We start from the raw sequence: 14,898 nt of genomic DNA, 5'->3' as shown, positions 1-14,898 counted from the left end.
ACCTTTTTGAGGCCAAAAAAGAAGCCAGTAATACAGGGTGATAATATAGGTTCTAATGAATACTTATAGCTGCCTGTGGATTCAAAAGCATTCCTTAAACATCACCTAGTACCAGGGTGCCTGGGTGGCTCAGTTGGCTGAGTATCTGACTCTTGATTTCAGCTCAGGTCTTGATCTTGGGGTCATGGGATTGAGCCTTTTGTTGGGGTCCCTGCTCAGCTTGGTGGCGGGGAGGGGGAGTTCTGCTTGAGATTCTCTCACTCTGACCCTCTCTTCTGCTCATATACTAACACACTCTCTCTAAAATGAATAGATGAGGGGTGTCTAGGTGGCTCAGTTGGTTAGGCATTCAACTCATGATTTTGGCTCAAGTCATGATCTCAGGATCATCCGATTGAACCCTGCTTTGAGCTCCTCTCTCAGCAGGGAATCTGCTTGAGATTCTCTCCCTTTCCCTCTCCCTCAACCACTCCTCCCAGGTCATATGTGCTCTCATTTTCTCTCTCAAATAAATAAATATTTAAAAATAAAGAAAGAAAACAAATAGATGAATCATAAATAAATAAACAAACAAACAAATAAATAAATATCACCTAGTGCCAAGCAATATCCTTATGGCAAAAACTTAGCTAAGGACATGCTTAGGTTACCCAGTAACTCTATCGCCAGAACTAGCTTGTCTCTAGGACTCTAAGGTAGTATTCCATAAACTCTGCCTGTAATTTAAAATGTCTGACTGGGACACCTGTGTGGCTCAGCGGTTGAGCGTCTGTCTTTGGCTCATGGAATGATTCGGGGTCCCAGGATAGAGTCCCGCATCAGGTTCCCTGCAGGGAGCCTGCTTCTCCCTCTATGTCTCTCTCTCTCTCTCTCTCTCTCATGAATGAATAAATAAAATCTTTAAAAAATAAAATAAAACGTCTAGCTACTAGGAAAGGGGTCAGTTGTTTCTTCAGCCCAAGAATAACCAGAAAGTCTAAGCAAATCTTACTGATAGTACTGGTAATGAAGCAGAAGAAAAAGAAGAAACAGATAGAAAAAGGGCAAAGAAAACAAGACAATTGGAGAGAAGTTGATTATAGTAAAGATCAACCCATATCTTTAGAATGACTGGCAGGGGGCTCTCACAGCAAGAGGGCACATGGAAAAGCACAGCCCTGCTTGTGTGGGAATAGCCTCAGCTGCTCCTCAGGGGCATCCATTTTTGGAGTTTCTCTTTTAGACACAGCTTCAGGGGCAATTACAAGCCACACAAGAAATCAGTCCCGTTATTTCATAACCACTGACCCAAAATGGTATTACCTGGCTTGTCAATGCATTCTTTTTCTCAGAATTAACATTTGGGGGACACCAAGCTGATTGTCATGGATACATTTCTGAAAAATCGTAAGGTAAAGGTGGCTTCTTCTGAAAGTGGGATTCTAGGATCTGGAAGATGATATCACACAGTTCTTCAGAGTCTCCAAATCCCATGGGACACACTGCCCCCTCAAGACACTAGGAAGATACAGCTACTAAAGGGGAGAGGACCAGGGTAAATCTCAAGATAAGAAATAAATGACAATCAGAAATGTCCAACCATGAGAGTGATGAAGCAGGAGCTGACTGTCCACCTGTCAGAGAAGCTGTGGCAAGAATCACTGCATGGATGGAATACTGGACTCAAAGGCCTCTGGGCCCAATTCATACCCTCAGAGCCCAATTTTAGTTTATTTCTGAAGTACAGCTGACTAGATCAGACTTTTTGGCTTTGGGTCCTTCTTGAACCTGCCAGCTTTCCATGGAGCCTTCCACCCATGGTGCAACCCCAGCTCATGACCACCTGGCTTCCCATCCCTACTGAGCTCCTTCCAATTGCAACTCCACCTTACAACCTGAGATCAGTAATATCATCTATAGCCTAATAGCTTCTCTACCACAAAGCTGCCTAGACCTTAGCTCCCAGTGGTTCATGATCTCAAGGGGTTTCTAACCCTAGTGCTTTATACTGTGAAGATAAATCTATGTGAATTGGTATAATGTGCATCTAAGCAGAGCCTTTCTAGGCACAATGTTTTTACTCAAAGGAATCATTTTACTAGATGAAATATCAAGACTTGGGGCAGCAGAGATGGGAAATAACTGGGTCTGGGTCAATTTGATCCAGAAAAATAAAGTCAAAACTAAGACGGATTCCCTCAGGATCTGAAATTAATAAGCGACCTTCTGGAATTTTATTAAATACTTTATTTTTCAGTAAATATGCTGGGAAAGCAGCTGGTTCCAGTAGCTTTAAGGCCAGGAAGTGGGTCAAATGCTAATAGAATCAGCACACTGAATGGACAAAGCTTTGTGTCAGTGACAGAGAGGGTCCTCTCTGTAGACACATGGGATTTCATCTGATCTTCCTGAAATCAGAGAACAGAGGTAGGTTCCCTTCACTCCTACCTTTCTTAACTGACTCTTGTGCTTTGCTCTTCAATAATTCCATCATATTTGAGCCTCTTATATGAAGGATTGGGAGTCCTTTTTAGAAATAGGCAGAATAGAGATTAAAAAGACTCCATACCCGGAAGTAAGAAGCCATGGTCTGCCTCTTCATGTTGGTAGTTTCTTCTGGATGCCGTATCACCTCCAGAGTGTCCACCTAGAGTAGAGGCAGAGGGAAGTAGTCTAAGGATATAGACATTTTCTGGCTTTTCCAAAATCTGTTTGGTTCAATACCTGAGGGACCTTGATGTTTTGAACATGACAGTGAATACTACAGGAGAAGTTTTAAGACATATAAAAGAAAAATAGAATTTGTGCTGTTCCACTCACTTGAGAATAACCACACTCTGCAAAGTACCATATGATCTTGGTGTAAGTACCTATCACTATTATTTCTATATCTTTTGATGTTCTAATGGTCCCCTGTTAAGTTCTCCAATAATGTCGCATGAAACCAATTTCTTTCTTTTTTCTTTCTTTTCTTTCTTTCTTTCTTTCTTTTCTTTTTCTTTCTTTCCTTTCTTTCTTCCTTTCTTTTTCTTCCTCTTTCTTTCTTTCCTTTCTTTCATTCTTTTTCTTTCTTTTCTTTAAGATTTAATTATTCATGAGAGACACAGAGAGAGGCAGAGACATAGGCAGAGGGAGAAGCAGACTCCTTCCAGAGCCTGATGCAGGACTGGATCCCAGGACCCTGGGATGACAACAGGAGCAAAGGCAGAGCCAGAGGCTTAATCACTGAGCGACCCAGGTGCCCCCAAACAGTTTTTCAAAAGAAAACTGGGCAACCACCCATGAAGCTGGATGATTATAAAGACATGGGCCCAGGGATCCCTGGGTGGCGCAGTGGTTTGGCGCCTGCCTTTGGCCCAGGGCGCAATCCTGGAGACCCGGGATCGAATCCCACGTCGGGCTCCTGGTGCATGGAGCTTGCTTCTCCCTCTGCCTATGTCTCTGCCTCTCTCTCTCTCTCTGTGTGACTATCATAAATAAATAAAAATTAAAAAAAAAAAAAAGACATGGGCCCAAAGCCCATGTTGGATCTCAGGGAATTAGATGGGTTCCAGTTACCTTCCTGCCATCAAACCCTGCTGCTACTCCGCCCACTCCCCACAGTTCCCACATGGTCACTGTAGCCCAGAGCTTGAGATACACATGTTCCCAATCATCTATCTCAACTACCTGGGCTGACTAGAAGAAATTTATGAATGAAAACAAATGTAGGAAACAACCTGCTTTGTTATCATATCTTAACAATAAAAACCCTGCTCCTGCACATACAAGCTATTTGGTTTACAGAGTGCACAAGTGGCATTTTAGCACCAGCCTCTGCCATGGCAGCTTCCCATCTGCTCTGAACAGGTGGCAAGAGTATGAAGCAGGAATGTTTAAACTGGAAGATGCTGCTGTCAGCAAGTGTGTTCTGCTTGGTGAATTGCTGTCCAGGCGGCCACCTCCCCATGGGGTGAGGATGTCTGCAGCCTTGTTCAACAAAAGTGCAAAGTGGGTGCTAGAAGGGTTGAGGGCATGAGGGGCAAATAATGAGGCCCTACCTCAAGGGCTATTTAGGAGACTGTGCAAAATGGAAGGAAATGCTTCAATTGGCTTAAAGAAAACAGTTTAAGAAAGGGAATAAACGGGGAGCTAAGTTTTCAATAGCCAGAAAAGCAACCTAAATAGTGAGCAGGAATATGAGGCTATCTCTGCATGAAGTGATATCAGGGGGCAGTGCAGCTTCCTTTTCTAGGCTGCATGTTGGATGCATTCCCAAAGCCATCAGTTTATTTGCATGCAGCTAAAGTTATGGTACAGCCTGTAGGTTTTAACTTTATTATTTTTTTTAATGAGAAAGGAGGACATGAAAGCTTGGTGTTGAGCAGGAAGGCTTTTCTAATATAGAAAAGGGGAAAACCAACACTACAAACCCACCACATCTGAAGAGATTGTATTGCATTCTTTCCATGGGCATCTGCGAGGACCCACTGAAGGTCCTCTTCCCCCATCTCATCCCTGTTTGGAGGATGGAGCTGCTGAGGTTTGGGGCCAGCAAATCAGAACTGCAGAAGAGAGGATCTTGCTAGGCTCTGCCTTCTGTTGAATTGTAAATTCTACGTTTTCTTGAACTTTTTCTCCTTACTTTCTTTCCCCTCAATCTGACCTTCATATAAACACACACACAGTCTAAACTTGGAAATTTCTCCACCACTTCCTTATAACTTCCTTTTATTCTGGGATCCCCTCTGAATAATCCTATCTTTCTTTGAATCTTGCTTTTCCTCCCTCATTTCCCTCCCTTTTTATTCAAAGGACTCAGTGGGCTCTAGGGCACAGTAAAAAGGACAGCTTAAAAACTCATCCATATTTTTCTATTAGAATTCACCTGTTAACTCCCCTCAGAATATACAATAGGCTCTTAGCATTTGAGAATTTAACAGTTTAGTGATCAGAAAATCCTTGATGGATGGGACATAATTTAAAAGGTACAATAAATATTGTTTTCAAGATCAGTACCTGTCCTCTGCAGCAAACTGGAAAAATACAGAATGAAGCACTAATTTGCACTCTAAAAGTTATAAGGCTGGTGGGCTCCCCTATCTAACCACCCAGCATGACCGAGTTCTGTCCTACTCACATACAGAATAACTCTGGGAAAGTAAGTAAAAACCTATTTGCTATTACATACAGCCTGGAAGTGCTAATGCTTGTCCACAGTTTATCACCTACATATTTAGTACTACATTTTAGTACTACATAAATAACATGCTATTGAGGTATTTTCTAATTTAGGAATTCGGAAATGTTTTGTTTTGGCCAAGGACTTCTTGTATAGTCACAAAGTTCTCCTGAGCATGGAATGGATCTGAAAGAGGAAATTTTGGATAAGGGATATACCAGAAGTTGAATCTCTTGGTCCTTCAAACTAGGAGACTAGGCACAAACCTCACCTCTGTCTGCACTAGGTCTACTATGAACTCTAAGAAACTCCAAAAAAATTCAAACAAAAACATAAATGAAGGTTGTTGTCTGATTTAAAAGTCTGTCATCCTGTGCTAATTTAGTTAAAAGTAGCTTCATTTACTTTAAAAAAATTTTTTTTCAGAAAGAATCCAGAAAATAGATTTCATTAGGGATACCAGCTAGCATTTAGTCCTTCCCAAAGGTGGGGAATTCACAACAAACAGTTTTCCCCAGAGTATCTTATCATTTTTACCGCAGATAGGGGAAAACACACTAGAAAAGCTTTCCTGGGCTTAGAGGATATATGTTATAGAACACAGAGTTTCTGAAATGGACACACCTGGTTCAAATCCTGGCCATTCAACTTAACTAACCTGTGTGGACTTGGACTCTTTGCTTCTCAAAACCTGTTTTCCTTATTAAGAAAACTGGTTAAAAGCTACTGCCTTGCACACATGTAAGAAGTATATCAGTTTCCCTTCCATGATTACCACGCTCGATTTAGTTTTAGTTTAGTGATGAACATCAATGATGCAGGGTTTTCTTCAATGGCAGATGGCAAGTACTAGCACCCATGCAACACAGCAAGATTTTTTTTAACTTATTGGCAGAGAAAATACTTTTTTTTTTAAAGATTTTATTTATTTATTCATTAGAGACAGAGACAGAGAGAGAGAGAGAGAGGCAAAGACATAGGCAGAGGGAGAAGCAGGCTCCATGCAGCAAACTCGACGTGGGACTCGATCCTGGGTCTCCAGAATCAGGCGCTGGGCCAAAGGTGGCGCTAAACCGCCGAGCCACCCAGGCTGCCCAAGAAAATACTTTCAATGAAACCAATTTCAAGATGATTAGTAAAACCAATATTCTAGATCCAACCACTGTCTGTCTAACCCAGTATCCTTTCTCTTCCAGTTTCAATTTATATAACAATACAAGTCAATTGGAGCTGAGCAAGGCTGCTTTCTGCCCACATGACAAATGTCCTGCCCAATTTCTTATGAGAGGTGCCGGTTAGTGTTCAAAGTAGTCCTGAGTAAGCTTTACAAATTGTAATATAAACTCCAAGTCCACAGGAAATGAGCAAGCTTCAGTATACGTATGGACTCCACACATGAAGTTTTAGATGGTTACCAAAACACGAGTAATAAAGCATCCATTGTTCCAAAGTAAAAATCACTGTAGGAACCACTCTGCCCATATTATGCCAGTAAAGTCTTAAAATGACCCTATGAGTTAAGTACTATTATTATTCCTATGGTACATACGAAGAGGTTAAGGCTCAAGAGATTTTAGGGAAAATTTCCAGGGTCTTTTAGCTAGTAATTGGCCATGCCTACATCTAAATCCAGTTCTGTCTGATTCCAAAACCTTACTTCTTAAACATTATATATACTGCCTTTCTATGTGATTTGATAGAACTTATAAAATCAATCTAAATGCATGGTATTATTAAAAAGACTTGCCTTATCTGTCAACTAAATTTACTCTAGGATAAAGACATAGATTCCAGAAGTCTTAAAAACCACCTAGGTTTCAACAATAAGTGAAAAATGGAAAGATTTTTGTTCCTGGTCTCAGTAAGTACCCACTATTTGGATTCTAAAACCTCAAAAGTGCTTATTATTTATCTTCTTGACATCATCTATTGTCAAGAATTTTTATGCTATCAAGTAATCCATCCACCCCTTAAGGAAAAAAAACCCTATATAGCATCACTCCTCTCAAAGCCTTCAAAGCCCTGAATGGAAAAGCAAGACTGGCATTGACATCATCAATGTGGTGGTGCTGAATGTGTTGGAGGTCAGCTTCCTATAAGATCACTTGTGTTTTTTTTACCTCGGATAAGGCAGAGAAAAACTGCTGGAGTGTTTTTATTACTGTTACACTTATTTTCTGATGCCTCAACTAGAACTTTCAACTCATCTCTCTTCCAAATGAAAACAAATCACTAGTCATTTTCATCTCATTTATATACATTATTATGATGATGTAAATATATGCCACATACTAGAGGGCACACTTGTCACACAAGGCCTGAACAACAGTATGCAGTGTAGAGAGAAAGGTAACATTGTGCCGGTATTCTGTGTGGAAGGCAGGGGAATGGAGTCCTTGCAGAATCCAACAGCCACAACAGCAAATTGAGGAAAGGATGGTAATGTGGCCTGATGAGAATATTACCCAGGAGTCTTTAATCTTTTTGTGTCATGATCTCTTTTAGAATCTAGTGGGAGCCAATGACTCCAAAAAACACAGACAAGTTGATCCTCATTATTTGTGGATTCTGTATTTGTTAATGTACCTACTTTCTAATATTTATTTTTAAACCCCAAATCAGTTCCTGCAGTGCTTTCATGATGATTTACACACATACAGAGTGGTGAAAACTGATTACCCAATATACCTGTTTCTAGCTCAGGTTGAACAAGATGACATTCCGCCTTTCTGTTTTAGCTCTCATGCTATAATCCAGGTTTATTTAAGTGCCATGTGCTTTGCATTTTTGTACTTTTGGTTAGTGATTTCACTGTTTAAAAAGAGCCCCCAAGCATAGTGCTGGAGTGTTGTCTAGTGTTCCTAAGTGCAAGAAAGCTATTAAATACCTCTTGGGAAACATACCTGTATTAGACAAACTTCATTTGGGCATGAGTTATAGTGCTGTTGGCCTTGGATTCAATGACACAAATACTGCAATTAAAATATTATTTTAGGGGGTCATGGGTGGCTCAGTCTGTTAAGTGTCCAACTCTTGGTTTTGGCTCAGGTCACAATCCCAGGGTCCTGAGATTGAGACTTGTGCTGGGCACCATGCTCAGCTGGGAATCTGTTTGAGATTTTCTCCCTCTCCCTTTGCTGCCTCCATTTTCACATTTGCTCTTGCTTTAGTTCTCTCTCTTTCTAAAATAAATAAATAAATCTTCTAAAAAATAAAATATTGTTTTATACAAAGAAATACTGCATATAATTATTTGTAAGAAATATACATTAAATAATGTGCTTTTAAATAGAAAAACACATCAAACAAGATTGTGCACTAATTGGTTGACAACAATGTTGCGAGTAGAGGCTGCGAGTAGAGGCTTTCAGGAACCTAACCACATATTTCCCCTAGGAGCAATGCTGTAGTGTTTGCTGACTCAGTATTCACAGCAACTTTATAGAATGTGATTGCATGAATAATTAAGAATCAACTAAATTTTTTTACATGTAATAGTATCAAGAGGCTCTTAGAACCACTAAAACTCTGATGTAAATTTCTTGTAGGGACCTGTATAAACCATGTTATATAGTCCTAATATCTTGCCACGAATTCACAAGACTGAAAAGTAGAAAAGTAGAATAATACATGTGGTTATAATAGCAATGTGGGTATAAAAATTATTGCTAACAAAAATGATCTGAGTCTTATTACGTATAGGTAAGTCTTTCATTTTCAAAGAAAATTTGAATATGTATGTTTGTATCAATTTTGAGATAGTATTCAATAGTATTCTATGTGGCTGAATTTATTATTCTTTATTAAATAATTTAATATTTAATGTAAATAAAATATATGAAAATTCAGAGATATGATCTATTTATTTTATTACAGCTTCACCTTTTAGATAACTGGGTTTTGGTGTTAGTATATACAGAGAGCATTAGCCAGCCAATCCTTGAGATCCTTGCTAAACGTTAGCTCAAAGGATATAAGTTAAAAATACTTTACGGTGGGATATTTATTAACCTTTCTAACATTCCCTTTGCACAGAGAAGTACACCTCTCATTTTTCAGAGAGCAAAACAGAATGACAGGAAATGGTTTGGTTTCTTTCCTTTCTGCTAACTCCATTTTGGTCCCTGTTAGCCTCCTCTGTAGGTTGGTGATGGCCTCTAGGAAAAGTGCTTTATCTCTTCCTAGAGAGGCTTTATGTGCAAGTGTCATTGTTCTGCATCTTAAGTTGTCTTTCTGAGACTCACAAATGAAGGGGTCCAGAATATGCCACACTGGCATAGGTATTATTTTGAGCTGAAGACATCTGAAAATCAACAGTTGCAAGAAGAGGTTTTCCTGAACTCGCCTTATCTGGCTAAAAACAGGGCCTCTCAAAATAATCCAACTGTCATAAATCTCCTCCCTGGCAGTTTCACAACCTGTTATGGAAGACTGACTGCTATCACCACAGATGAGAAATGAACACTGGGATAAGAAACTGCCTAACCAGACACTGTCACAGAACCATCATACTTCCCATCTATTCTCCTAAGGGACCATTTGTTTTTCCCAAAAGTCATCTGTTCTCCCACAAGTGCCCATCTCTCCCTCCTCTTGCCCCATTCATCCCCTATTAAGATGGCATATAAGCCTCAAATTCTAATTATCTCTTTGAGTTACTTTTTTGAGAGTTCCTAATAATGCACATAATTAAAATTTGTTTTTTCTCCTGTTAAACTTTCAGGTTGAGTTTAATTCAGTACCCCCAAGAACTGAAGTTAAGAGAGTAGAGGAAAAGTTTTCTCCCCTGACACAGTACTTTAAGAATTCCATGACACTGTTTTTGTTTCAAATTTCCTAACTGCTGATTTCCTAAATGCCTTCATCTCTTTACCAGATTACCCAAGCAGTGGGCTGGATAAACTAAAGTTGTCTACCCTAGGATTATCCCAAAGGCAGGAGCAAGCACCCCACTGTCCACATTATTTTGAGTACAAACCTGCTACTCACCTTGGTTCTCCCAGTACTGAAATGTGGAGGCAAAGATCTTGAGGCTGCTGTTATCCTGGCTCTTGTTTGGGCCAAATTACCTGAGCAAAAAAGACAAAAAAGTTAAAGTGAAGGAAAAGTTAAGGAATAGTATTATGACAATTTTTGTCTTTATGTTTTTGCATTTTTATTAATTTTCCAAATAATCTGCTCTGAATATGAAAAATTTGGAAGAATTTAGATTTTGAAACTTTAATGATATAAACAAATTATAATTTATAATATAAATTGAATTTATATTAGTTTCATAAGCAAAACAGAAACAATAAAAAAAACTTTCCAATTCATTCAATAAACTAGCAAAAGAAGAAAATTGCCATACATAAAAAGGACATATAAAAAGCCCACAGCTAACAACTCAACAGGAATGATTGAAAGCTTTTTCCTCTAAGATCAGGATCAGAGCAGGAAGCTCACTCTTACCACTTCTATTCAACTAGCAGTCCTAGCTCAAGCAGTTAGGCAAGAAAAAGAAATAAAAGACACCCAAATTGTAAAGAAAGAAGTAAAATGATCTCTGTTCATAGGTGCTATGATCTTGTATATTAAAAATAACCCTAAATATCCTACAAAAAAACCCTGCTAAAACTAGTAAGTCAATTCAGCAAATTTGTAAGATATAAAATCAGCATAGAAAAATCAGTTGCATTTCTATGCACTAACAATGAAAATTTGAAAAGGAAACTAAGAAAATCCTACTTATAATAGCATCAAAAAGAATAAAATACTTAGAAATAAACTTAACCAAGGAAGCAAAAGACTTGTGCTATGAAAACTACAAAGTATTCCTGAAAGAAATTAAAGAAGGCACACAAATAAATGGAGAGGTATTTTGTTCTTGGGAAGGAAAGGAATCATTTTCCTCTACTCATCTCATGTTCATTTCCTGGGGCTCTGCAAATTAGATTGACAGAAGACAGATTAACAAGAGAAAAGCAAACAGCAGTTTATTAATGCATCACACATACATACAGGAGTACTTGGTGATAAGTAACTCAAGGGGTGGTTAGAATTGGGCTCACAAAGCATCTTAACAAAACAATAATAAATTTCTTGGTAAGTGACAAAAGATGTTTGAATTTCTAGGAGCAGTAAATTATGGAAAGGTAAATATATGAGGAAGCTAATGGAAGGTAAGGACTAGTTAGTAAAATTTTGTTATACAGATTCCTCTGGTGCTATCTCTGGGCAGACAAGGGTCTAGAGTTTTCTCTGGTGATTAACTTCTGTCCTTCCTGGTAGAGAGGGGTGGGGGGATACTTCTACAAATTTATGTCTTGCTTTTATGTAAACAAAGGGAAAGCAGAGAGCTTTTCTTATATCTTCTTCTCAATCACCTCCAGCTCAAAATAATCTTTATGCCAAAGTGGCATATTTTAGGGTGGCATACTCTGCTACCCTTTACTGTGTTTATGGATTGAAAGATCTAATATTGTTAAAATGTCCATGCTACCCACAAGGATCTATAGATTCAATATAATCCCCATCAAGATCTTAATGGCATTTTTGCAGAAATATAAAAAACCCTAAAATTCATCTGGAACCACAAAGGACCCAAAGCTCCAAGCAATCTTGAAAAGGAAAAGAAAAAAAAAAGAAAAAAGAAAAAAGAAAAGGAAAAGAAAAGCTGAAAACTTCACATTTCCTGATTTCAAAATGTATTAATCACCAACAGTAATCAAAATACTATGGTACTGGCATAAAGACAAACATATAGACCTATGGAACAGAATAGAGCCCAGAAATAAATCTATGCATAGATGGTCAAGTAATCCTTAAAATGGGTGTCAAGATTATATAATGGGGAAAGGGTAGTCTCTTCAACAAATCGTGTTTGGACAACTCAATATCTGCATGCAAAAGAATGAAACTGGACCCTATCTTATACAAAATTCAATTCCTATTGGATTAAAGATTTAAATGTAAGACCTAAAACTATAAAACTCCTAGGAAAAAACATAGGGAGAGAGCGTCATGACACTGATCTTAGCAATGATTTCTTGGATAGGATATCAAAAGCACAGGCAATAAAAGCAAAAATAGACAAGAGGCTTTACATCAAATCATAAGCTTCTGCACAGGAAAGGAAACAATCAGCAGAGGGAAAAGGAAACCTACAGAATGGGAGAAAATATTTGCAGAGCATATAAGGGGTTAATTTCCAAGATCTATACAGACTTCTACAACTCAACAGCAAAAAATAAAATAAATAATAAAATAATAAAATAAAATAAAATAAAATAAAATAAATAAAATAAAATAAAACATAACTGGATTTAAAACTGGGCAAAGGAGGAGTTCCTGGGTGGCCCAGCTGGTTCAATGTCCAACACTTGATTTAAGATCAGGTCATGATCTCAGAATTGTGCGATCGAGGCCCACATTGGGTTCCATGCTCAGTGGGGAGTCTGCTTGGGATTCTCTCTCCCCCTCTGCCCCTCCTCACTGTGTGTACACACACGTGCTTCTTCTCCAAAATAACTAATTACATTTTAAATTTCTTTTTCAAGATTTTATTTATTTATTCATGAGACACACACAGAGAGAGAAAGAGAGAGAGAGAGAGGCGCAGAGACATAGACAGAGGGAGAAGCAGGCTCCATGCAGGGAGCCTGATGTGGGACTCGATCCCAGGACTCCAGGATCACGCCCTGGTTTGAAGGCAGGCACTAAACGGCTGATACCCAGGGGTCCCCTAATTACATTTTTAATACAAAAAGAATAAAAAAATAAAAATGGGCAAAGTACTTGAATAGGTATTTCTCCAAAGATGACATAAAAATGGCCAAAAACTTTATTAAAAGATGCTCATCACTAAGTGTCAGGGAAATGCATATCAAAACCACAACAAGATATCATTTTATACTGTTTAGGATGGCCATTATATAAAACAATAACAATAATAACAGAAAATAACAAGTGTTGGCAAGGATATGGAGAAACTGGAACTTCTCACTGCTGGTGGGAATATAAAGTGGTACAACCAATACAGAAAACAGTGTGGAGATTCTTGAAAAAATTAAAAATAGAATACCATGTGATCCAACAATTCCACTTCTGGGTATTTATCCAAAACAACTGGAAACAGAATCATGAAGAGGTGTTTGCCTCCCATGTTCATCAAAGCACTATTCACAACAGCCAAGCAGTGAACAAACTAAATATTCATCAAAGGATGAATGGATATAGAAAACACGGTATATATGTACAACAGAATATTATACAGCCAGATGTCCTGCCATTTGAGACAACATAGATGAACTTGGGACATTATGCTAAGTGAAATAAGCCAGTCTTAGATAAGCTCATAAAAGCAGAAACTAGAATATTGGTTGCCAGAGGCTGTGGGGACAGGGAAAAGGGGGGCATTGCTGTTCAATGGGTATAGAGTTTCCGTAATGCAAGATGAAAAAGTTCAGAGTCTGCTCTACAACAATGTGCATATGGTGAACAATATTGTATTGTTTACTTAAAAATGTGCTAGGAGGGTAGGTTTCATGTTACGTGTTTTTACCACCATAAAAAAAAAAAAAAGTCTCCAAATAGAGCACTGTTAGTCTTTGAAAGACATAAATAGCAAGAAAAAAGAAGCTGGGAGTTTTCTTAAAAGAGAAATTGGGCAACAGAGAACCCCACTGTGAAGGTTTAAGACACAGACAGTGATTGGCAGATCTGGTATATGGGTCCCTCAGCACACAGGGAAAAAGCCTGCCATGCAGTGAACCAGAGGACACAGAGAGCATGGGCATCAGCCAGAATCCTGGGGACTAATGGGTTTTTGCATTTGCCCGGGGTGTGGACAAGTTAGTTAACATCTCAGAGCTCCCAGTTTCCTTGTCTATAACATGAAGACAGTATTGTCTCATTCTGAGTCATTATGGGCATTGAATGAGGGTAATTCATGATTAGCACTGTCAACATGGGGATTGTTCAAGGCATGTGCTCAATTCATGTTAGCCAGTATTGATTATTAATAGTATTAATAATCATATTACTATTATTTGCTATGAAGAGTGTTCAAACATGTCTCAAAACAGTGAAAAGAAGGTGAGAGAACACTAAGGAATCTTACTAATTTGCTACTGTGAGCACTGGTCAGTCAAAAAACAAATGAAAGATGAGAAAAAATGATAAGGCCACCCCCCACCCACCCCCGCCTCTGAACCTCCATGAACCGCCACACTGATTCCCAATGCTTTTTACCTTTGAAGGAGCTGAGTGGCCTGTTCAGACTCTCTTCTCCCCTTACCACCCACCTACTCTTAATCTCCTCTCCCATCCTTAGCTTCCCAAACTAAGTGCTTGAAGATTTCTGTTTGCTTTTTTACCTACGATGTCATTTGATTCTGTGGCAAAATAAAAAGTTATCAATGAAGGGAAATGCTCCAATTTGTGCATATGCAAGACACTCAAGATTTCAAAGTTTTTAGCAAGTCTAGCACAAAGATGTCCAAATGTTTTCTCTGGCGATATCTTCAGAGGCTAAACTGTGATTAATAGCCCAGAAAGAACCCTTTGAAGCAGGATTGGTGACATCAAAGTCATAATCCAGGGGTGGCAGGAGCTTTATAATGAGTGGGAAGCATTTTAACACATTTCAAAGGATTTACAGCATGAATAAACAATAGACCTCAGCAGATGCACTACACACACCTTTCTAACCTATAAGAAGTTTCCATTTTAATTTAAATGTAAATATAGCTTTCATATTTGTTTCAAAGCATCCTCTC

The 14,898-nt window shown here is 38.6% G+C and overlaps 1 protein-coding gene across 15 annotated transcripts in view; it reads right to left on the bottom strand.

Annotated features, from left to right (window-relative positions):
• MYO3B (myosin IIIB) overlaps positions 1-14,898 on the bottom strand; it is a 430,360-nt gene that overhangs the window by 194,603 nt on the left and 220,859 nt on the right. For 14 of the 15 annotated variants that reach the window (XR_005384676.1, XR_005384677.1, XR_005384679.1 and 11 more), the window contains 2 exons: positions 10,130-10,209; positions 2,549-2,626 (listed from right to left, as the gene is read on the bottom strand). Coding sequence is in view for 11 of the 15 variants with exons in the window: in XM_038584790.1 (XP_038440718.1) it covers positions 2,549-2,626; positions 10,130-10,209 (158 nt within the window). In the remaining 4 variants the exon portion in view is untranslated. The remainder of the gene's footprint in view (positions 1-2,548; positions 2,627-10,129; positions 10,210-14,898) is intronic. The other variant, XM_038584795.1, reaches the window with a different exon arrangement.

Source organism: Canis lupus, chromosome 36 (assembly GCF_011100685.1).
Source record: "Canis lupus familiaris isolate Mischka breed German Shepherd chromosome 36, alternate assembly UU_Cfam_GSD_1.0, whole genome shotgun sequence".
In the NCBI taxonomy this organism is placed as follows: domain Eukaryota; kingdom Metazoa; phylum Chordata; class Mammalia; order Carnivora; family Canidae; genus Canis; species Canis lupus.
Note: the sequence above shows the minus strand (reverse complement) of the source record. Positions and strands in the feature narration are given on the sequence as shown.